Source organism: Ahaetulla prasina, chromosome 4 (genome assembly GCF_028640845.1).
Source record: "Ahaetulla prasina isolate Xishuangbanna chromosome 4, ASM2864084v1, whole genome shotgun sequence".
Lineage (NCBI taxonomy): Eukaryota > Metazoa > Chordata > Lepidosauria > Squamata > Colubridae > Ahaetulla > Ahaetulla prasina.
Window position 1 is genome coordinate 90,948,983 of NC_080542.1, and position 25,209 is coordinate 90,974,191.

Here is a 25,209-nt window from a genome sequence, read left to right on the forward strand (position 1 = left end):
GCCTCCTCCAACTGGAGCTTGTCCCTTATCTCTTGTTCTGCTTCCAAGTCTTTCTTTTTCCTTTTTTTTTCTTTTAGTTACTCCAGACGGAAGCTCTTCGGTGTTTGGTTTCCACCCTTTCTCTTCCAGCTTTAATTACTCTATCCACCGAGCTCTGCAATCTTCCAGCTCAGGGTTAAAAGTGTCAGCAGAAATTCCTCCGGACGCCTCCCTCGGCTCAGCAGGCGGCTGGCCTTCCATCAAATTTTTCCTGTTGGCCCCCTCGGTATTTTGGTTAAAATCCTGGTTGGTCGACATGCTGGTGTGAGGGGCAGGGACAGCCACTGGTGGATTCAGCTAACAGGAAGCTACAGCAGGGGGAAGAAACAGCCCGGGGTTCCCGCCACCCATTGCTTTGGCCCGCCTGCACCACCCCCACCCCTTGCACCATTACCTCATTCCAACCGGCAAGGGCTGCACTGCAAAGTTGCAAGTTTTTTCCATCCCTTGTTTGTGCTCCTGCACCTCAGTCTCTTGGGGGAAGATTGACTTCCTCTCACCCCCAAGACACTGGCTGGCCCATGAGAAAGAGTGGATGAGAGAAAGAAAGGGGGAAGAGAGATGAGAAAGAGAGGGGGGAGAGAGAAGGGGACGGGGGGAGGGAGGGAGTAAGAGAGAATGAAAGAAAGAGACAGAATGAAAGAGAATGAGAGAAAGAGAAAGAAAGAGACAGAAGGAATCAGAAATAATGAGATAGTGAGTGGGAGAGAGAGGGGAGAGAGAGAGAATGAGAAAGAGTGGGGAGAGAGAGAGAAAGAGGAGGGAGAGAGAAAGAGAAAGAAAGATGGAGAGAGAAAGAAAGAGTGGGGCTAGAGAAAGAGATGAGAGAATGAGAGAGAATGAGTGGGAGAGAGGGGAGAGAGGGAGAGAGAGGGAGAGGGAGAGAGAGAGAGAGAAAAAGTAAGTAAGTGGGGGGGAAGAGAGATGAGAGAATGAGAAAGAGTGGGAGAGAGAGAGGAAGAGAGGAGAAAGAGAGAGGAGGGACAGTGCCTGAAAGACTCCATCCCGTCACTGGGAGTCCAGGCGCTTCAGCAAGCAGTGTGTGCTGGATTTGTATTAGTGGTCCACGGGATTTAAAATTATGGACTTGGTGGTCCCTGAGGTCCAAAAGGTTGGGGACCCGTTCAAGCCTACAGCTCCGAACTGCAATTCCCTTGATCATTGCAATGGGCCTTTACCTTGGAGGATGACGGGAATCAAAACTCTCGGTAGTCCAGACCAATATGGACTACTGAACTATCTATATTGAAAAAGCTGAGTTCAGGCCTTGCTCCCATACTCGCGAAGACTAAAGACCAGCACTATCAAAGTTGGGTTTTTTAAAATTCGTTGTGTAGAATTGGGTTTATGTGAGCGCGAAATCGGTTTTCTAATGAAACCCCATTAACAAGACACACATCTCTCTTCTCGTCCTCCTAAATGAACCCAGTTCCCAAGAGACTAGGTGCGTTCCAGTTCTTTAAAAATTAACAGGCAAGAAAAGGAGGAAGGGGCTTATTGACAGAACCTCCCCCGCCCGCCTACATTTTTCTTTGTAAATTCAGCTGTACGCCAAGAGCAGGCAGGCGCAGACACGAGGAAACTGAACGGCCCGATATCCTCGCACGCCATTTTAAGCGCAAATCTCGCGTCCTTCTGTTTATGGCTGCTGTCACATAAAGTACTCTCTTTGTTAAAATAGCGGGAATAGAAGGCGAAACGTTTTGTATTCACTCTCTTGAATGCCATAGTAGACATACCAAGGTAATAACACTCAACTAACCCACCCCACCCTCCACAGATACGCAGTCTAATTCTTCCAGGGGCGCCCAAACTCTCGTATGAGGGGAAAACCGCTAATGTCCTCGTCCCTTTACTCTGTCCCTCCTAAAGCGCCTGCGTACAACCCCCCGAGCCGCGTCTCGCTGCTTATTTACTCGCCGCGACAAGTGGGGTCCGCCTTTTTCCAAGAGCAAACGCATGAATACAGGTGTGGAGGCTGCAGGCGGCAGCAGCAGCTATGGGTGGGCCCGGAGCGAGAGGGAAGTTTAATTAGGATAACCTGGCTTGGTTTTTAATGTAGTAACTGAGTTGGGGGTGGAAGTAAATTATCCGTGGTTCCTGTGGTTAGGGAATTTCTCAATATAGTTTTTTGCATTGTTCGCTTTACAGTAATTCGAATACTGTTCCTTCGGATTTATTGCCGGCGCGGTGCGCTAAAGTTGCGAACTGGGGAATCTGCGTCGGCTGTAGAGAAGTGGCCCCTCCGCTTTCTTCTGGAGAAGAATCTAAGCAAACTCGGCTTCTTTTCAGCATCTGAACAGACATCCTCCCAGTTGCCTTAAAGCCTTCAGTATCTCAAAACTTAAGAGGATAGAAGCAGGCTCTGTTTTTTTTTGAAGATAACATATTTATCTCTCTTTCTCCCAATTCCCCCCTTCCCCCTTTCAGTTATAGCATCCCCGAAGAAGAAACTGAGTAAATCTTTACTTGAATGGCTTTCTTAACACTGTCTTTAAATGCTTATTTCTTCTTTTACAAAAACGAACTAAAACAATTAAGGTTGAGCTTATTTGGAAACAAAACTACTAGCAATTTTTATATTGTAATTACGTTGACCAAAGAGTTTAAGTCTATAGTTCTGGTGAGCCATAGCTGAATGTGAGTTTCTAGGAAGCTCACAATTGGCTTCCTGAAAAGCTCATTTGTTTCTAAAGTTTTACCAGCAAATTTTGCCTATTCTGTTGCCTAAAATTAATTCAGAAATATTAGAAAATTGATCTGTAGTGTAGTTAATTTTGTTTGCTACTAAAAATTGGGATGGAAACTGGAATTGGACAGACAACATCTGTGATAGATAACTCTAAAAAAAATGAAAGTAGGGAAAGTGAACAATTGTTCTCTTTGCTGTTTCCAGTAAAATCTCATAATTTAAGTAAGCAATACATTCCTACTTCTGAAACAGTCATAAAAGATAAGGATCAACAGAACCAGAATATTGTCTCTGAGGAAAGAGAGAAGAGAAGTTGCCATAATACAGAGATGCTGGTCAGTTGTGACTACAATCTGAACATTAAATTGGAGGATGAGGTTTTGATAAAAGGAAGAGAATCAAAGAAGAGAGTATCAAGTGTGATGAAAAGGAAACATGATGTTGCTTTGCAAAATACACTGCAATCAGAAGGTAGGAAAAGAAGGCGTAGGAGTTCTTCATTGGAAGTGGGATCTCAAGGAGACACTGTCATAGAAAAAACATATACTAATTCTTTACTAGAACATGAAGAAAAAACACAAAGTTTCACAGAAAATGCAAAGAATTTAAAGAAAAAATGCAAACATTCTTTGATAATGAAAAGGTTACACAAGGAGATGGAAACTGTAACTGAAAAGGATGAGACTTCAGTAATAATTGAGTTAGGCTCTGAAAAAGTATCAGGCAACCTGCAGAAAAGCCACAGCCATATATCCTCGGAATCAAAACTTGAGCATAAAACGTGGAATTTTAGGAAGAGAATTAAACCAATTTGGCCAGAACAAAGGCAGAACAGAAGTAAAAAAGTCAAAAGAAACATAACAGAGAAGCATGGTACTTCAGTAATAATAGATTTAGGATCTGAAAAAGCACCAGAAAACCTGCAAAAAAGCTGTAGCTGCATAGTCTCACCATTGAGACTTCAGCAGAAAACATGGAATTTTGGGGAGAGGATTAAACCAGCTTGGACAGAACAAAAGCAGGACAGAAGTCAGAGAATAAAGAGAAGCATATGTAAGTTAGAATGTATCATACAGAACATAAGTGTATTAAAATATAGAGAAAATTTCCCAAAATCGCAGGTATATGTAAAGTACCCAGATAGTGTGAGGTCAGCTGCTGTGATACATTTTTCAAGTAACTATATAGAAGGAATAGAGAGTCTAATGAAAAACGCCATGGTGAATTTTGTAAAACAAAAAGAACTGACTGTCTCAAAATTGCAAAAGAGTATAAAAACTTCAAATGGACATAGGCAAGATTTATTGGATTTTATAGCAGACTTTGAAGAAAATAAATGCAGAAGTAATGTAAAAGAAGAAATAAATAGGATGGTAACACAAATATTTTCAAAATCAAATATATATATAAGTGATGGTGAAAAACAAAGTTGGAAGTTCGAAAGAAGTATTACAGACATTGTGGAATATAGCCAACAGATTTCAGAGAAGAAAATAACTAAAGAACAAATGGATTGTGTACCTAAAGAGAAGCTGTTAGTTACCAAAACAGAGGGAACTCATAAAGAAGAGAAAGATGGAAAGGATGAAATTGTGTCTTCAACTGACCTTGAAAAAGAAATCAAAACATTTAGTAAGGATGCTTATTCTCTTTTCATCTAAATATATGTTTTATGACTTTAGAGTTGAATTTGTTTTTTGCATCTATTATTGACTGCTTGAATCTAAATTTAAAAACTTTAAAATGATTTTAAAATTAAAATTGGGATAGTATAGTAAAAAATTAAGTTTTTTAATTTTGCATTTGCAAATTTTTTTTTTTTTACATTTATACCCCGCCCTTCTCCAAAGACTCAGGGCGGCTTACAGTGTATAAGGCAATAGTCTCATTCTATTTGTATATTTTTACAAAGTCAACTTATTGCCCCCCCAACAATCTGGGTCCTCATTTTACCTACCTTATAAAGGATGGAAGGCTGAGTCAACCTTGGGCCGGGCTCGAACCTGCAGTAATTGCAGGCTACTGTGTTCTTAATAACAGGCTTTTACCAGCGTGAGCTAAACCGGCCCCAATTGCATTTGCAATTGAAGTTAAAACATTTTACAATTTTAAACTTTCTCCAAGAGATGTTAGTCAAAGCTCCATGCTTGAAAGCAGGCATTTGAAATGGAGTCTCCTTCAATTTCATCTGATTCCTGCTAATTTAATGTCCATGTCCATGCTGTTTCTTAAAATTTGGAAGTGATTTCTGTTTTGGATGGATTTTTAAAAACATTTCTCAATTTATCCAACTGCTTTAGTATTTCATCATGATCTCTCACCCAACTACTACTATAATTAGGTCTGACCTGGTTTAGCTTTTTCAAGATAACATAGGGCTTCTGTCTAGCTGGACTCTAATTCTTTATATATAGAATGAATATTCATTTCTTGGCATGCTTGTACTGGGCGCACTTGTACAGTTTGTATAAAGCTGCTGCTTTTATATTTTGGCTGGAAAATAACAAACACTTTTGAAAACTAAAGTAGTAAAATGGCTTTAGGAACTGCAACAGTTCCTAAAATAATAAATTTGATTTGACTGAAAAGATTACCATTGAAAGGAGTGTAGCTAGAACTGAAACTTAGATAACTTTTATTAATTCTCTTAAAGGTATCGGGGTTTTTTTGGGGGTCTGCTGCATTTTACACTAAATTAATGCTACATTATAATTAAAATTCCCTTGTGTAGTATGTATATATGTTTGCATAATTATTTATTTTAATGTTTAAATTACTTTATTAAATAAACATGTAATAACCATATTACTTTACAGATAATCCTTGACTTACTATCTGTTGCTTAACAATTGTTTAATATTATGACAGGCTTTCCTAGAGATATTTATGATCCATTTTTGGAATTACAGCAACCACAGGCTGTTCTCCTTGTGGTCACATGATTGTTATTATGGATGCTTGGCAACCATGTCATCTTTACAGTTAATTGCAGCTTTGTGTGGTCATATGGCCATGATTTGTTACTTTTTTGTCAGATTCTAGCAAAAAAAAAACTCATAGGGAAAATAGATACTTGCTCTTATCTTCAAATCTAGACATGTGATGTCTTGATTTACAATTGTAATTCCAGACTCAATTACAGTTATATGTTGAGGACTACTTGTACTAATTAAAATAGGACCTAGAATAAATTTAGATGATGCAAGATAAGTTTTTGTTTCTAATGATGTTTTGTAGAATATGTATTTATAAATATTTTTATAGTGAAGTATTATGTTGTACTTGAGAATATATTAAATATATTAATGATTATTTGTTTTTTTAATCAGGAGAAGATACCCTTGAGATTTTAAGTAGACAATATGGAAGGCTGCCATATACAATTCTGAATACTTTAAAGAACTGCAATATAGAGACAGCATTAGAACAGTTTGCATGTCTACTAATAACTGAGGCAAATGTAATCAAGAACAAAAATTCTGTTAAACTTTGCTTTTGGAAGCAGACTAAAAAATATTGTAACACTATTTTTTCTATCACAAATTCTGCATGTCCAGAAAATTTTGACATAAGAATACTTGAAAAGAAAATTGAAAAAAGCACATTGGTGAAGTATCAGAATGAAAGATTTGAATGGCTTCCTATGTACAATTTTCTGCCCTGCAAAAAGAGTCTAGTAATAAAATCATTTGATCGTTGTTACATTAAGACTTTGTTACAACCTACAGGTATTGAGCCTCAAAGCTATAAAATTAATTGCGGATCTCTGCATACTGCATTTGATCAAGGAAAATCCCTATCTTCCAAGGGTATGGGACAGAAAGAACTTTATAGTATCCCCAATGTTATAAATGATATAAAGTTAATCACACAAAAAGACATTTTGGTTTCAAGAGAAATGTTCCAACATACTAAAAGTCAAAATGGAAAGCAAATCAAAGAAAATAAATTGTCCATGGATTTTAAAAAGCCAGGCAAAAAAATAAAAATGCCAGAGGACCTAGAATCATCAGTCATGAAAGTTCTCATAAATGAGGATATTTCCACTGAACATGGAATACCAATAGAAGAAAATACTGTTGCCATAGATTCTGCAGTAATTTCAGAAAAACCAGATGATAATGAAGCAAGTATTTTACCTTTCCTTGATTGTATACCTGATATTAGTCTAGAGCTGCCTTCTCAAAATCAAGTTGCCACCATGTCTAGCAATGAAACAGCAGTCCAAGAGCACTTCATTGCATACGGTTACAGTATTTTTGAGAAACCGATAGTTCTTGAAACAGACAAGAATGAATTAAAAGAAATAGAGGCATTTATTGACTTCAGTAAAATGGATGAAAAGAAATCCATAGCGGAGACACTGAATATTGAAAAAAGTATGATCCGTAATAGTAATACTGCTCCCTACATGAAAAGAAAAAGGACATGTAACATAAAAAAAAAAAAAACTGGTAGGAAACTGCAACTGTCTAGCTGTCAAAGGGCAATCCCAATTAGTGGTAAAAATATATGGCCTCGTGAATCATGCGCAAGGACATCCTTGTGGGTTTGTAAAAATCATGCTTTAGAATCACATAGAGGATATTTAGAAGATACTGATTCAGTAACAAAATGCAGCAAATTGGAGGTCCATAAACCATTGGTAGATAGTTGTAAAATATCTATAAATGCAATGGAATGTGTTGTTGAAAGTCCATTTTCAGACTCTATAATGCATATAGGCAAGATACTTTCACCTATTACTGAGAATAGGTTTTCTTACAATGATATGGAAAGATCTAAACAAAATGCACTTGGTTCTGAAATTGTAAAATCAAAAGAAATTTTGAATTTAAGGAAAGAAGTCAAAGAAAAAAGTATAAATATTCAGAATAACTCATTTGCAGGCATTAGGAAAAAGAGGACAGATAATCCAAAAGCATCAGTTACCAAACAAAAAACAGTGTTGAAAAATTTGACATCAGGAACTTTGTCAAATTTCAAAATTTCTTTACTTAAGGGTAAAAGTAATTTTAGAAAACTAGAAACTGAAACATCATCCAAAAAAGATACTGGCAATTCTTCAAATGTTTTAGAGAATGCTCTTTCTCTAAAAGAAGCTAAAATTAAAGTGGCTTCATCTGACAAAAATTCTTGCTCACAAATCCAATCAAAACAGGAAAACTATAAGTTTGTACTAGAAAAATACATGCATCAATTCAACTGTGATATTTCTGAAAATGTTTCTAAAAAGAGAAGAATTTGTAATATTTTTGAGAATACTTCACATGAGAATAAACTAAAATCCCCAACTTTGGATGCTACTCCTTTCTCTTTGAGTACTGAAAATATAGAGGAACTAAATTCTGCTTTGGCCTACTTGGATAAAATTAATGACAACAATGAGTTGGCACAGAACAAAGATGACATTCGTGCAGATATTCTTAAGGCTTATGAAAATGATATTCTTGTAATCGATGTTATTCAAGATGATCCTGACCTGTTTGGAGATAATGTTGAGCAAGAAGATGACTATGCAAAGATTCATAATACTAAAAAGATTTATAGCAGTCACTTTTCAGAAAAAGATCTGGAATGGAAATCAAAATCTCATTTGAAATGCATTAGGTAGGCTTGTTGCTTTGAATTTTGATTTTGTGTGTGTGTGTTTGTTTATTTATTTATTTATGGTGTGGCTTTTCAATAAAGTACAATTCAAAGACCTTTAAGAAAACAAAATCTTAGAACTATAGAATATGAAGTGATGAATGTGTGATGAATTAGAATTTGGGAGATGGGAAGATAATCAAGAGTATACCTTACTCCTACACTATATTAAAATTGTTCACAGAGAAATTTGAAGCATGTCAACGGTAATTGTAAAGCAAACATGTCTTCTAATACTAGGATTTTATATGATTCTTTTGTTTTAAATATGCTATAGCACTTACCTATAGTAAAGAATCTAGCTGTTTATGTTCAGACTTATTTGGGTTCATATTCACTTTATTATATATTACAGATAGGAAGAAGTACAAGATAGAGTATATTCTTAAATGTTAAGATTTAAATACAAATTATTTTGCATTTTTTTTTCATTTAAACACCTAGATTAGGGGTGTCAAATTCAAGGGCCGGGGGCCAGATCCGGCCCATGGGGTGCTTAATCTGGCCTTTGGGGCCACCCTTGAAGCAGTGAAGGACCAACCCATGGTGCCTCTGCCAGTGAAAACAGAGCTAGGGAGGGCCGTGTGAGGCCCTCCTGAGCGCTGTTTTGCTGGCAGAGGGTTGCAGGAAACTATCTGAAAACGGAGCTATGGAGCTCATTTTTGTTGGCAGAGCACTCAGGTCACCATAGGCGCCCCCGACACTAGTGGTGTTAAACTGGCCATGCCCACCCTGGTCCCTGAGGTCAAACACAACGCTGATATGGCCCTCGGTGAAATTGAGTTTGACATCCCTGACCTACATAAACCTTCATGCCTAAATGGGTATGTTAAGTAGTGCAATAACATTCATTTTAGATGATGCAAATGGTAATGAATTATCAATATAGTTTCAGTATTTCAGGTTTGACTCTTGTGAGATAAGGTTATACAATAAAAGTGCCTAATTTTAGAGAGGAACACAATGTTTGTCTTCAGAACAATTCTCCAGAATTATTGTGTGTGTAGTGTGTGTGCAATTTTTCCTGAAATATTAAAACATTTAATGAAAACAAGCATAACAAAAGAACCAACTTAGAAAACATTAACTTTGTCTTTAAAATAATAAAATATTGCAAACATGCATCACATCAACAGTTCAGACTAAGATGTTCCTTGTATGACCTGTGATAGAATACTCTCTTGCCCACAAGATCCACTTTCATCTCCAAACTATTTCCATCAGATTCCTAAAAGGCTACTCTCATTTATTTGTTCTTGATGTTACTTCATCTTCCAGATGATATTTCTTTATTTAAGTGGCATTTTCTGAACAAATTAGTTGGAAATATAAGAGTAGTTTATTTCTCGGTTATTCAGTACTTGCATCTGATCCCATGTTCCTGAATTGCATGTATTTGTTAAAAAGATTGAAATTGATAAAATCGCTGTATGTATAGCTACTACATATAATGAATTTGGTGTAGTGCAGGGGTCTCCAAACTAGTTTGTGGGCTACATTTATCCCCCTGGAAGGTTCCCATCCAGACTGCCAGCTCCTCCTGTGTGTTATATTCTGATCCTTTTCAAATAACACAGGGACAGAAAGCAGGGTTATCTTCATCATTGTTTGGAGAAGAAAGTAGGATTCCCTTGATTTCTCCCATTTGTGGGGGAGAGGTATTGCAAGCCAGCTGAAGAGCTGCTGGATGAGGAAGGGGAAGCATAAGTTATGAGTTAAATAGAGTGTGTTATGCTGTGCTATTTTAGTAGGATGATAAGGCTTGATAATATAATTTCTCTTAAATTTTATAAAATCCTTCATTTACAGAGACAGCCTCATTCAAGATTATGAAACACTGAAATTGAATGAAAATGCTGATGGTTTGGTGATACAAGGTAAAGAGTTTAAAATGCAGACATGGAGAAAAATAGTTTACATAAGTTTTGACAACATAGTTAATTTGCATAACAAAATAAATGGATACATATAATATACAATATATATGGATAATGTACAGATCTAGCAATGGTATAGACAGATTTTGGAAAGAATAGATTGCCTGTTATTTTATAGGGGCAGTCCAAACAGAAATATAGTCATTATAAGGTAATCTTTGACTTGTGACCATTTGATGACTATTCAAAGTTATGACAACCTCAGAAAAACAATTCAAATAATACAATGCACCCCCACCCCCAGAGACCATTCCCCCCCCTTATAATTCTTCTATAACAGCTAAAAAATATACAATATATTCTGAATGTGCCTTTATCCCCTCCAAAACAGCATATATTCTTGAATAGGTTTATTCCCTTTGCCTTCCACCAACACTGATTTTATAAAATCCACCCTATATTTCATTCTGTTTTAATCATCCTTTTTTTAAATTTAATTTCTGTTGTTAATTTATCATTCGTTGCCATGTTCCAAATTTCATTATACCATTCATTTCTTTGAATATCTCAATTTCATCCCCAGTATTTAGCCATCACTAATCTAGCTGGCATTATCAAATTTACAATCATTTCTTTTTTTGTTTCATTTATATCCCGTTATTCCACCAGCAACAATAATGCAATTCTCTGTGACATATCTAAATTTACATTCAAAAGTGCCCTAATTTCTCTAAACACCATGTCCCACATTTTTGTGCACTATCACAATCCCACCACATGTGTTTATATGTTCCGACCTCTTTTTTGCACCTCCAATATATATTTGTATATTTACCATCTATTTCATTTAGTTTATGTGGTGTTAAACACCACCTCCATATCACTTTATATCCATTTTTCTTAATTCTATCTGACATATTCTTATATACTCTTCTATTCCAAATGTTTTTCCAATTGTTGTCATTTATTTCTCCTAAATCTGATTCCCAATTAATTTTAAATCTTTTGCCTGCTCTTCTAATTCAATTAATATTCTATATATTTTCCCAATTCTTCCTTTACCTATATATTATTCATTCACCTCACATTCTTTTATAATCATTCCAAATTTTGTAAACTGTCTATCTTTTTCCTCTAAGCTTTCTTCCATTTTTTTCCATTTCTCTAATTGTATTAAATTCAACCAATTTACTTTAACATCCGCTAAAACATTCTTAAGTTGTGTTATATTCTTTATCTTGTTCTTCCAGTCTTCCCATTTATATATCTTATTTTCTTTTAGTTTACTAATCCATTCTTTCAATCCAGTCTTAGGGAACTTCTCCGTTTCTACCACTGTGTTAAAGGAGAAATTCCTGGCATTAACCGGTATCTCCATTTATTCCATAATTCTATCAAATTTTTTTAAAAAGGGATTTTGAATCATCCTAGCAATTTTTTAAATATCCTTTTTAAACCAATATGTTTCTATAGAATCACCTATTTCCCTTAATTCTTTCAACTCTATATTAAATTGAAATTCTTTCTCTCATATTAAATCTCTAGTTACTGCTTTAATATCTGGGACCACCTTTAATTGATTAGCTACCCAATAATTTTTAACATTTGGAAGCCCACCCTTTTTTAATAGTTCATACCACAATGCTTTTCCTATTCTTGCTCTCTTGCCTTCATTACAATGCACCTTCAGCAATCTCTGTATTTGCTTTAATTCTTGATCTGAAAATTTAATTGGGATCATCCAAAACAAAACAAAATAATTTTTGGTAAAATTTTCATTTCTATCATTGCAATTCTTCCAAACCATGATAATTTTACTTTCTAATATTTATCTATTTTATCTTTTATATCTTTCTTTAGCTTTTCATAATGTATTTTCTTTAACTCTTGAATACTTTTGGGATGTCAGTACTTAAATATTTAATCTTATCTACTATTTTTAATTTATATATTTCTTTCAATACATCCACTTCTTTACTATGGTTTTATAACATCATTTCTGATTTTTCCCAATTTATTTGTAATCCACTATATTTCCCAAATTCATTCAGATGTAAATATGTCCTCTCTATATTAACTACAGGATTTTGAAATGTTAATAATGTATCATCTGAAAATAAATCTATTCTAGTTTTCTTCTGTATACCAATTCCTTCGATCAATGAGTCTTCCCTAATTGCATTTGCCAAAACCTCCATCAATAATACAAATAAAACTGGGGATAAAGAGCAACCCTGTCTCGTTCCCCGGCTTAAGGTTATTGTCTCTGTAACACCATCATTTATAGCTGTACTCGCTTTATTCTCTAAATATAATTGATTTATCACTTGTCTAAATTTTTTTCCAAAACCTAACTTCTCTATTAATACCTTCAATGTAGACCATTTCACACAGTCAAAGGCTTAAATACATCTAATGCTAATACACCTGCCTTCAATTTTTGATTCTTTATATAATAACCTATGTTTAATACCTTACTTACTATATCTGACATTTGTCAACCTCTTAGAAATCCACACTGGTCATTTTTAATATAATTTTCTATAAATATATTCAATCTATTTGCTAATATTGCTGTAAAGATCTTAACATCCTCAATAATAAGATATTGGTCTATATGATCCTGGGTTTGTATGATCTTTATCTAGTTTTGCTATCAGGATTATCAGAGATTGCTTCCAGGAATTTGGAATATTTTCCCCTTCCATTATTTTATTAAACATTCATTCTCCATCTTAGGCACCAATAATCCTTTAAAATTTTTATAATATTCTACGCCTAGTCCATCCAACCCTGGTGCCTTACCTATTTTCAATTTATTAATAACTTCCACTGTTTCCTTTTCTTCTATTTGTGATTCCATTATTTCTTTATTGTATGCTTGAATTTTACAATTTAATTTTTTTTCTATACATGCCTGACATTCATTCACTTTTATATCATTTCCCTTTTATAGCTTTTCAAAGAACTTCTGAAATATCAACAATTTTTCTCTCATCATAGAATAGAACAGAACAGAACAGAATAGAATTTTTTATTGGTCAAGTATGATTGGATACGCCCACTCCTGCTCCCTTAGCCATCTTTATTTCTACATCCCTATTTCTACACCCAAACATATACTATAACACATATCCCTTAGTATATCTATTACAAAAAGGTATACATTGTCTCTACAGTGAATTTTCAACTCCGGTTGCTTCATCCAGCCTCCCTTTCTCCTGTAGATCTTCTTTCTTCTTAATGATTCTGAGCTCCCTTAGTTTCTCCATCACTGCCTCCTTTGTTTCAGCTCTATAAAATGTTCTACCATATGGAAATTTCAAAAAAATTGGATAGCCCCAACTATAATTAATGTTATTTTTCTTCAGAAATTGACAAATTTGATGCATCTCTCTCCTCCATTGTAAAGTCTCACTGCTTAAATCTGGAAAAACTTGTATCTGATGACCGCCAAATACTATTAATGCCATATTTCGCAATTTACGCATCAATTTTTCTTTTTTTGCGTAAGACCAGAATGCCTCTCAGAAGTTTTCTTCCCTATCTTTTTGGGCCAACTCTATATATTGCATCAATATTGTCAATATTGTCTCTTGTAAAGGAGACATCTGGGAGGATCAAGGTAGCCCAGTTCAAAACTTCCTGGATCAACTTTGCTTCATTTTCCTCACTTTTCTCCAGATACCCACCTATCCGTAAATTTGAACAGCGCTGACAGTCCTGTATCTTGATCAAATCCTTTTTCACCCGATGCATCATAATCATCTGGCTTTTTAACGCCCTATCAGGTTCTCCCATCTGGGTCCTCACTTCTGTAATATTTTGCATCATATCCTGATTTTGTTTCACCAACTCTGTTATTCTTACATCCATACTATCCATTTTAACATTTATTTGCTTTAAATCCCCCTTTGATTTAATTCTTGTAAGAGAACATCAAATTTATCTGATTGAGTCAGTGTTTTCTCAGGTGATTTTTTCCTCGCATCCATTTCTAAGGGTTTTGCCACTCGAATCAGACGTAACTCTGAAGATCTAAGGTCTACTTTGGGTCTTTGCCAAACAATTTCCACATTTTTGCTGAGTTTTGACATCCGACCATCCAAAAGGAGCTCTTGACCTTTTATGGGTTTTCCAATCTATAGTTCACAAACATTACTTCCTCCTTTGTCTGGTCCTTATCAGCTTATCTCCGTAAATGCAACTTAATAAAACTAAATAAATCCAATAGCAACAATTAGCTTCATTACACACACACTTATTAAGGCTGTGTCTTAAAAAATATTTGCTCTTCCACCTTCTCCGGGCTCTACTTCAACTGAAAGAAGGGAGTAACAGGTCTCCATGCTGTATGCTCATAAATCAGCTATTATCTTCTCAGCTGTGCTCCTTTTAAACTCATCCCAAGTTTTTCCTCAGTCTTCAATTAAAGGGCCCTTCCTCTCCTATCACCTTCAAAGGCCTCTCAAGACTTTTAATCAAATGTCCAAGCTCACAGCTTCTCTGGAAAATGTCCAAAAATGTCCAATTCCAAGTGAAATACAATTCAGTCTTCAGAAAAAAGCAAGGGAAATAACTCCTGTTTTATAATCTCTTAAATTCCATAATCTTTAGATGGGTGTTGTATTTTTTAAATTCATTCTCTGCGATGGCCTGGAGGAGTGTCGTCTTCCATCTTTTATTTATTTATTTATTTATTTATTTATTTTTGTCACAACATCATATAAAAAGAATTATATAGTATATAAACATATATATGAGTAAATATTAGGAGGTATAAGCATCAATATATATATATAGGAAGAAGAAAAGAAAAAAAACAAAAACAATAGGACAGGAACGGTAGGCACGTTTGTGCGCTTATGCACGCCCCTTATGGTCCTCTTAGGAATGGGGTGAGGTCAATAGTAGAAAGTTTTTGGTTGAAGCTTTTAGGATTATGGGAAGAGACCACAGAGTCAGGTAAAGTATTCCAAGCACTGATGATTCTGTTACAGAGGTCATATTTTCTGCAATCTAGATTAAAGCGGTTAACATTAAGTTTAAATCTGTTGGTTGCTCTTGTATTGTTACAATTAAAGCTGAAGTAGTCTTTAACAGGAAGGACATTACAGTAGATGATTCTATGAGTTAAACTTAGGTCTTGTCGAAGGCGACGGAGTTCCAAGTTTTCTAGGCCTAGGATTTCAAGTATGGTGGGATAAGGTATTTTGTTGTTTTCAGAGGAATGGAGAACTCTTCTTGTAAAATATTTCTGGACTCGCTCAATTGTATTGATGTCAGATTTGTGGTGAGGGTTCCAAACAGGTAAGCTGTATTCTAGAATTGGTCTAGCAAATGTTTTATATGCTCTGGTTAGTAGTGTGGTGTTTTTGGAAAAGAAGCTACGCAGGATTAGGTTTACAACTCTTAGGGCCTTTTTTGCTATGTAGTTACAGTGGGCTTTGGCACTAGATCATTTGACATGAAAACTCCAAGGTCTTTTAACGGGGTGGGGGTCATCTCTAAGGTAATGTCCATCAAGTATGTACTTAGTGTTTGGGTTCTTTTTTCCAATATGTAAGACTGAGCATTTGCTGGTTGAGATCTGGAGTTGCCAAGTTTTAGACCAAGTGGTTAGATGATCAAGGTCTTTTTGAATGATAGATGCATTGTCTGTGGTGTTAAATAATGTGACATCGTCAGCAAAGAGAACACAATTACTTGCGATATGGTCACAAAGATCATTAATGTATAGTATGAAGAGTGTTGGTCCAAGGACGCTGCCTTGAGGAACGCCACTCTTGACAGGAACAGGATTTGATAGAGCATTGCCAATTTTGACCACTTGTTGTCTTGGCAAGCTCCACCCCACACACATTTGTTTCTTAAGACCATCTCTTATCAATTGTTGTAGAATAGAAGAATAGAATAGAATGCTATTGGCCAAATATGATTGGACACAAGAAATTTGTTTTGATGCATATGCTGTCAGTGTACTAAAAGAAAAGATATGTTCATCAAAAACCATAAGGTACAACACTTAATGATAGTCATAGGATACAAATAAGTAAATCATATTAGGAAACAGCCAATATAAATCTAAATATAAACATAATAAATTGAACCTCCAAAATTAGTCTATCTTCACAAAAAAAAGTCCAGATAATATTGTTTTTCAATTTACGTGTAAGCCATTCCCCAATGTCCTTCAGTCCTTTTGGAAAAAATCAGTTTATCACTTCTCCCCTCACTCAAGTTGTTTCTGTTATAAAAGAATGCTGGCTTGAAGGGGAAGGGTATGGAATCAACTCAGTTCTAATAATAATAATAACAGCAACAGAGTTGGAAGGGACCTTAGAGGCCTTCTAGTCCAACCCCCTGTCCAGGCAGCAAACCCTACACCAACTCAGACAGATGGTTATCCAACATTTTCTAAGTCTATACAGTCCATATTTCTTTCCAACAGATCTGCTGCTTTAATCATTCCTTCTGGGGACCTAATTTATCAAGAGCTACAGAATCTGAATATTTTCTACAACTATTATCAGTTCATCAACCTTTTGAAAAAATCATTTAACTAAGGGTCTTTTTTCAGATAAGAGCCACATCCTGTATTTGCACTTATGAAGGTCATACCTCTCCCACAGATGTATGATCATAATTTGGGCGCTTGGCAACTGGCTCACATATACGTCAGATTGCAGCAGTTTACAGTCATGTGATGATGATTTATAACCTTTTTCAGCTTTTCCCCAGAAAAATCCTTTGGGGAAGTTGGATTTGCTTAACAACCAACCATGTGATTCACTAAAAGATTGGGGATTTGCTATTTGACCATGATAAAAATAGTTGTAAAATCAGGTTTATTCATGTGATTACTTATGACTGCACTTGCGATTACTTCGGAATTATGAGTTCTTTAGATATCTAAAAATCCATCAGGTTTTACACGCTTTAAACTTGTGCTTTTCTATTAGCAAAATATGTTATTTTCATCCCTAGTTATGGTTAAATTTTCCTTTTCTAAAACATTCTGAAATTTATAATAACTTTAAAGTGTATAAAACCTGACAGGATTCAGGGGTAATAGAATAATGAGATACCTTAGACCAGTGATGGCTAAACTTCTTGCCACCGCGTGTTAGGAGGGGGGGGTTGCGTGCACACGTGCCCATACCCATAATTCTATGCACCCCACCCCCATACATCCGTGTGCGACTCCCACCCCAGCTCCTGGCACACAATGGCCCGGTAGGCTCGTTTTTCTCTCACCTGGCTCCAGAGCCTCTCTGTGAGTCTTGGGAGGGCGAAAACTGCCTTTCCCACCCCCGGGAGGCCCTCCGGAGGCCAGAAACAGCCATTCAGGTTGGACAGGAAGTGACATTGTTTGCTGTCCCCAGCCTCCAGAGACTTCTAGAGAAGCAGTTTTCAACCTCCCAAGACTCAGAGAGGCTCTGGAGCCAGGTGAGAGAGACAAACGGGCCTTCCCCACCACTACCAGGGCCCTCTGGAGGCAGGAAACAGCCTGTTTCCCTACTTCTGGTGGGCCCAGAAGGCCCGAAAATCAGCTGCCGGCATGCGCATGTGTGCCGGAGCTGAGCTCACGTGCCCACTAATACGGCTACGCGTGCCACCTGTGCCCATCACGGTCTTAGACACTGCCTACCAGATGTTAGCTTTGGAAGCCATACTAGGCCGAAGGCTTCTACACGCTGCCACTTTCTCCTGTGTGGGAAAATAAGGGAGGGGGTGGTAGTACAAGGGATTATTAGACATAACAACATTCCTCCTGCCGGTCAAGGTCAGGCTGAGAGAAGGAGTGGCCGGAGTGATGTCTTGAGATGGGACGGTTGAAGATTGGAGCATGTATAAGCAGAGGGGTCATGAGGGTGGAGATTTTGGAGTTTGTATTACTGAGGGAGGAACCCGGATCTCCAGATTCGGAATTCCACCAACTGTGCCAGATTACCTATGCTAGTAAAAGAACTTATAGAATCCCTGCCTAAATTGTTTTGCTGTGATATCAGTTTCTTCTCCTATGCTTTTCCAGCACACTATTCACTTTAGTCCTCTAATGCATTTTACTCAATAAGTCCTTAATTTAAATAAGAACTGTAAAGAATCTTGTATCTTGTCCAAATGCCAATGTCAATTGAGAACTAACAATAATCAGCATATGGGAGGTAGTTATCCATATTCAGTTATATTATTCTTTCGGTATTTTCCAGATTTGTGTTTTATTTTTAAAACAGGTTCAGACTTAAAGTTGTTATCACAAGTCAATTGATAATCAATTGTATCCAATATTTATTACTTTTCAGTCCATTAATTTAATTAATGTGTTGTAAATGTTGTACCTTGGTGAACGTATCTTTTCTTTTATGTACACTGAGAGCATATGCACCAAGACAAATTCCTTGTGTGTCCAATCACACTTGGCCAATAAAATTCTATTCTATTCATTCTATTCTAATTTAATTAATAATTAATGGAAAAATATTGTAGGAAGTAGATTTTTTGCCACCTAAAATTAGGATTCCACGGAAATTTTATGTGGTTCCAGAGAGACTAAGTGCAAAAATAAAGTTACTTGCAGTTAGCCAATTTTCTATCATTAGACCTTTGCATTTTAATCAGGAGTTCTGATATTTTATTTAAACTAAGGTTCTAACAGCTTGAAAAAGTTAAGAAACCCCAGTTTTAGAGAAACATTGTTAACTGTTTTTGTATAAAAAGTTATGGTCCAATTAATATGCAAGCCAAACATATATTTTATGTATAATGCCAGATTGCTCCCCTTTCCTGTGGTTTGCTTTGTATTTATATAAAGTATTGCATTGGGTTCTAAATATAAAAGGAAAAGAAGCATGTAGATCAGTAGCATTCGCCTCCTATTGGATTTGTTTCTAAATACTGTGCTAGAATTAGGTTTTTCAACCTGTGAACCAGGATATGTAAGTCTTATGATCAGAAGACATAACCAGATATAATTAATGAATGATTCTATACATCTTAATTAAAAATATGAAATCACTGTATACTATATTTTTAGAGAATTAAGAATTCTGTAGTTTATTTGTAATTCTTGAGAATTTACCATATCTGAATTATGTCTGCATTTTTTTGAAACATCAAATCACAGCAATTCATAAGAACTTTAAATTGCATTCCAGTTAATGTTATTGTTTCCTCTTTAATAGGTGTATACAGTATGTGTACATGTGAAATTTAAAAATTAATTAGCCTGGATTTTTAAAATGTATTAACCTTTATTTTAAGAATTTTGACATGTTATTAATCTCTTTTGGAGCATTTAGGGCGTGATATCAAATGAGTTCCATAGTGGCATATTCTCATGATAATTCTCATGATAAGCTTTATGTTTTGAATGGTATAAGTGGCAACCATTGATCAAATGATTAATAATGTCACATCTGGTACCACAAGTTTCTTTCCAACATAGAAGTGTCATTTTAAATGTAGAGTTACTACTTTAGGAATTTTGGAAAATACCCCATTTTTTAGTTAAGCATTCCATTTCTAATGTTGCTGTAGTTCAGAAGTACACATGACATTCTTTTTTCCAATTGATGAAATTAAGTCAGAAGCTCTAAATGGAATCAATTCTATAGGAGGAATATCAAAATCATCTCCTGAAGATGGACAGCTGTCAGAACCGAATAAACTTACCAAAGTTTTTGATACAGATGAAAAGGTATAGAAGTATATTGATTTCGTTGCATAATAATAATTCGATATGTAATGAATACTGCATTGGGGAAAGTTTATCTTTGACAAGTAATATGTTGCACTTTTTTACATATGTAGGTATTTATATATTTTTCCCACTGAGATCAGTAGTTCTAATTCCACATAAATGTACAAAGATTTATAATGTAGAGGTTGTTGACATATTAACTTGAGACAAAGTTATCTAAAAGAAATGGGGTTTACTTGGAGTTGACATGTATAGGTTTCTGTTAGATATTGAAGATTAGATTGCTAAATATAAGTATTTTTCCAAAGATTGTTTCTGATCTTCTATGTGGAATCTATTGGTGCTATTAAATAAATTTAAAAACATATGAAGTATAGCAAAGGAATAAGGAGAACATATATAATTTTTACTGTAATATGGATTCGTTAATAAGATGAGCTGCATAATAAAGTTTTTGAATTACCTTTAGAGAGCTACCAGGGATATCCATATTGCTTTATTAAAATGTCCACTAGAAAACAACAGTACAAGAATATAATCAAAAAGAATTATTCCTCTAGTTCTTTTTAAGAATATGGATTGCTTTTAAAACAAAAATAATTTCTAAATTTTATATAACTTTATTTTGATGTTCATTTTACAGTATGAATTTTCAAAGAAATTGCTTCCTATGCAAGAACAGAAAACAAATGTTCAAGACTTTGCAAAAATGTATGTATTCAGATAGTAATATTCAAATCAGTCTTAATTATGTGAAGGAAAAAAACAACTTTCTCAGATTTATTTTCCTTTAATTTTAAGATTAAAATTAGATGTGGGTTCCAAATATTAACTAACTGCTCAGAAACGCTTTAAAAAACCTGTTTGAGAAGTACTTTACCAGATTGAGAGCCACCAATAAAAGCAGTTTAGCCTCTTATGTTCTTTACTGTTATGGACTGACTGAGGGGGCAGCCAGAAAAAAGATTTCTGAAACTCTACCATAAAATCTGTTAATTTTCACATGTGAAAAAAAAAATATTTAGAAACTTGGATGCAGATATTTTAGATTTCCTTTAATTTATTGAAGTCATTGTAGCTAATACTTATTATAAGTATAAATTATATTAATATGTTCCAGTTGATCATTTTAAATGTTATCTATATAGCTGTTATTTGAATCATTTCAAACTAAATTAATTTTGGAGGCAATCTCCGCGTACAAAGCATTGCAATTACTAAATATGGAAAACCATTTGCTACTTTACCATGAATCAAGAAATGTATGTCCTTTAAGAGAGACATTTTTGCTTTTTTTGAAAGGAAGAGGATACAGATTTACAGATAATAATAGTGCAAATTTAATAATGTATAAATAAATTTAATAGTCATGTGAATATCTATTTCTCCATCTGGAATATAGTGAGAATACCCTAACAATTGAACCTCTGAGCTGTGATCATCAATTGGAATTGTCATTTCCTACTGTGAAGACCATTGTTCCTCAACAGCAAGAGCCAGTACTAAAATCAAGAATGAATGGTATAAATTGATAATGTTTAAGTATTATATTATTTTTCTGTTGCATTACTTTTCCATCTACACATAAGGATCCTTTTCCAATTCAATGTGTTATTTGAACATTTTTGAATTGTTCTATAAAGAAACTAGTAAGCTGATATAATTATTTGATATGAATTATGCTTTATAATTTCATAGAACTATTTAGAGAAGACAGAAAGATAGTTCTATCCATTATAACATAGATTTAGGGTATACTATAATCCCTGTCAAAATGTCTGTATAATAGAAGTTAATGCAAATAACTGCACACTGTACTCTCATCCAGAGAATAATCATAAGAATGGTGTCAGCTTAAACTAAAAGAACTTACTTAATATAACATAGTAAGATTGAACATTTTTAATTGTTCATTTTATACTTTGTTTTCTATCATAATGTTTGAAAAGAATGTCATAAATATAGAAATGAGAATTTCAAAGAAATATATTTAAAGAAAGTAATTTAATTATTATTTAATAAATTTTTACATAAGCAGTATTCTTAATTAAACATTAGATTTCAGATTCCCAAGGAAATATCCTCATTTGCCCTTATCAACTACTAATAGTTATAAAATCTGGAAAGGAGAAAAACATCCAAGGGTAAGTTTAAGAATTACATGTATTTATAACTAAGCTTAAACTAAGCCGTGTTTATCAGTTTAAATATAATCAGTTTATCAATATCTCTAAAACAAACATAAATAATTTATATTTATGCAATAATTTATTACCACAACTTCTGAAAACTTTGCTTAAAAAGATCTCACAGTGATTGCCACTTCAAATGTAAAAGATGTGATTTCTTTAATGGCCAAGAAGAGTTTTTTTTTAAATCATAAAGATACTTGGAAAGACAGAAGAGTAGGTTCACAAAGGATTCTAAGTGATTTAAAACCTTTCTAGTGTCTTGTTGGAAACTTGCTGGAAAAAATAGCATATAATAAATTACCGTATATACTCGAGTATAAGCCGAGTTTTTCAGCACGTTTTTTGTGCTGAAAAGCGCCCCCTCGGCTTATACTCGAGTCTACATCTTCGGGAACCCCGCACAGGAGGGGGTACCGAACGGACTCCCATGGGAGGGACGGGGAGCGGGCCCGCCGAGGTCTCGCGGGATTTGTCGCCCCCAGGCCGGCCCCCGTTCCCATGTCTGGTGGGCGGACGGCGCAAACTTGGCGGGCTGTGCATTGGCGCGGGGAAGCCCTGGTGGTGCAGTGAGAGGTTACCCATGCTGTGCGAGCCCGGCTGGGCTGCAACCCCGCCGCCGCCGCTCCTTCCTCAGCCTCCGGGGCTCGCGCTCTAGCAGCCCCCAAGCCCAGGCCGGCCTCGGCAGCCCCCCACCAGCCCTCGCACGGCGCGATTCGGGCAGGAGGAGTCGGGCTCGCTCCGTGGCGGTGGCGGCGGAGGTGGCGGAGGCGGCGGAGGCGCCACCGCCACGGAGCGAGCCCGACTCCTCCTGCCCGAATCGCGCGTGCAGTGCTGATGGGGAGCTGCCGAGTCCGGCCTGTGATTGGCGGCTGCTAGAGCGCGAGGCCCGGGAGGCTGAGGAAGGAGCGGCGGCGGCGGTGTTGGAGCCCAGCCGGGCTCGCACAGCATGGGTAAGGCGGGAGAGGAAGGAGCCGCCCATTACTCCGATGGAATGACCTTTTCTTCTGGCCTTTGGGTGGCTCTCGCGCGGCGAAGCTCGCGGTCGGGGAAACCTCCTCCTCAGCCGAGAAGGACTGCACCGCCAGGGCTTCCCCGCGCCAATGCATAGCCTGGCGGGAGTTACTGCAGCTCACCCGGCTCCCGCCCCAACTGGTGGTGTCGGGGCAACCGCTGCCGCTTTCTAGCAAAAATCGGCAGCTCCCCATCAGCACTCGCACGGCGCGATTCGGGCAGGAGGAGTCGGGCTCGCTCCGTGGCGGTGGCGGCGGAGGCGGTGGAGGCGCCACTGCCACGGAGCGAGCCCGACTCCTCCTGCCCGAATCGCGCCGTGCGAGTGCTGATGGGGAGCTGCCGAGGCCGGCCTGAGCTTGGCGGCTGCTAGAGCGCGGGCCCCGGAGGCTGAGGAAGGAGCGGCGGCGGGGTTGCAGCCCAGCCGGCTCGCACAGCATGGGTAAGGCGGAGAGGAAGGAGCCTTTGCTCCATTACTCCGATGGAATGACCTTTTCTTCTGGCCTTTGGGTGGCTCTCGCGCGGCGAAGCTCGCGTCGGGAAACCTCCTCCTCAGCCGAGAAGGACTGCACCGCCAGGGCTTCCCGCGCCAATGCATAGCCTGGCGGAGTTACTGCGGCTCACCGGCTCCCGCCCCAACTGGTGGTGTCGGGCAACCGCTGCCGCTTAAAAATCGGCAGCTCCCCATCAGCACTGCACGGCGCGATTCGGGCAGGAGGAGTCGGGCTCGCTCCGTGGCGGTGGCGGCGGAGGCGGTGGAGGCGCCACTGCCACGGAGCGAGCCCGACCTCCTGCCCGAATCGCGCCGCGCGAGTGCTGATGGGAGCTGCCGAGTCCGCCTGAGCTTGGCGGCTGCTAGAGCGCGAGCCCCGGGAGGCTGAGGAAGGAGCGCGGCGGCGGGGTTGCAGCCCAGCCGGCTCGCACAGCATGGGTAAGGCGGAGAGGAAGGAGCCTTTGCTCCATTACTCCGATGGAATGACCTTTTCTTCTGGCCTTTGGGTGGCTCGCGGCGGCGGCGAGCTCGCGTCGGGAAACCTCCTCCTCAGCCGAGAAGGACTGCACCGCCAGGGCTTCCCCGCGCCAATGCATAGCCTGGCGGGAGTTACTGCGGCTCACCCGGCTCCCGCCCCAACTGGTGGTGTCGGGGCAGCCGCTGCCGCTTTCTAGCAAAAAGGTCGCTCGCCCAAAACTCCTCGCCTTCTCCTGGGAAGGGCTGGATGGCTAGCCGGGAAGGTAAGCCAACCTACCTCCCTCCCTCCCTCCTCTCCCCCGCAAGCGAAAGAGCGTTTTCCCGTTGGAAGAGAGAGAGAGAGAGAGAGAAAGGAGGGGCCGTTCCTCCCCTTCTTTCATTCTTTCTTCTCCCTCCGTGCTTCAGAAGCTGGGCGTGTGTGTGCGCGCCTGTGTGCCCTAGTCCCCTTCTCTTCGGCGGCGCTGGAAGAGAGAGAGAGAGAGAAAGGAGGGGCCGTTCCTCCCCTTCTTTCATTCTTTCTTCTCCCTCCGTGCTTCAGAAGCTGGGCGTGTGTGTGCGCGCCTGTGTGCCCTAGTCCCCTTCTCTTCGGCGGCGCTGCCCCAAACGGCCGCCCCAAACGGCCACTCAACCGGCCGGGAAGGGGGCCCCGACGGAGGAGAAGGCTTTCCTGAAGGTCGATCCCGAGCTAGTAGTCACCGTGCTGGGCGACCTGGAGCAGCTGCTCTTCAGCCAGATGCTCGGTGAGTCAGCCCGTCCCCTTCCTTCCCGTGGGGGTCTGCCTTGCTGGTGAAGGTTATTGGGGCTTTTGAGCAAGGGAGGAGGAACGCGAGCACCGCCTTTCGCGCTGGCATTCCGGGATTTCCCTTTGTTTAGAGCTGGGAATCCTCCTTCCCCCTTTTGCACTCCCTCCCTCCCTCTCTCTCTCTCTCTCTCTCTCTCACACACACACACACACACAGACTTCTAAAGTCGATTGGCACAATGCTAAGCAAACACAGCAGTGGGTCAAGGGTGAAGGGCTAGGAACCTGGCAGGTGAAAGGTTGAGCGACATGAAAGGCAAAGACCACAATTGTTTTA

The 25,209-nt window shown here is 38.1% G+C and overlaps 1 protein-coding gene across 1 annotated transcript in view; it reads left to right on the forward strand.

The window, feature by feature from the left end:
- Positions 1–2,838: 2,838 nt before the first annotated feature.
- TOPAZ1 (testis and ovary specific TOPAZ 1) overlaps positions 2,839–25,209 on the forward strand; it is an 80,293-nt gene continuing 57,922 nt past the window's right edge. Inside the window, exons 1-8 of the mRNA XM_058182724.1 lie at positions 2,839–3,612; positions 4,072–4,363; positions 6,061–8,341; positions 10,190–10,257; positions 19,875–19,957; positions 20,604–20,671; positions 21,363–21,481; positions 22,019–22,104. Of these exons, the coding sequence (XP_058038707.1) occupies positions 2,839–3,612; positions 4,072–4,363; positions 6,061–8,341; positions 10,190–10,257; positions 19,875–19,957; positions 20,604–20,671; positions 21,363–21,481; positions 22,019–22,104 (3,771 nt within the window). The remainder of the gene's footprint in view (positions 3,613–4,071; positions 4,364–6,060; positions 8,342–10,189; positions 10,258–19,874; positions 19,958–20,603; positions 20,672–21,362; positions 21,482–22,018; positions 22,105–25,209) is intronic.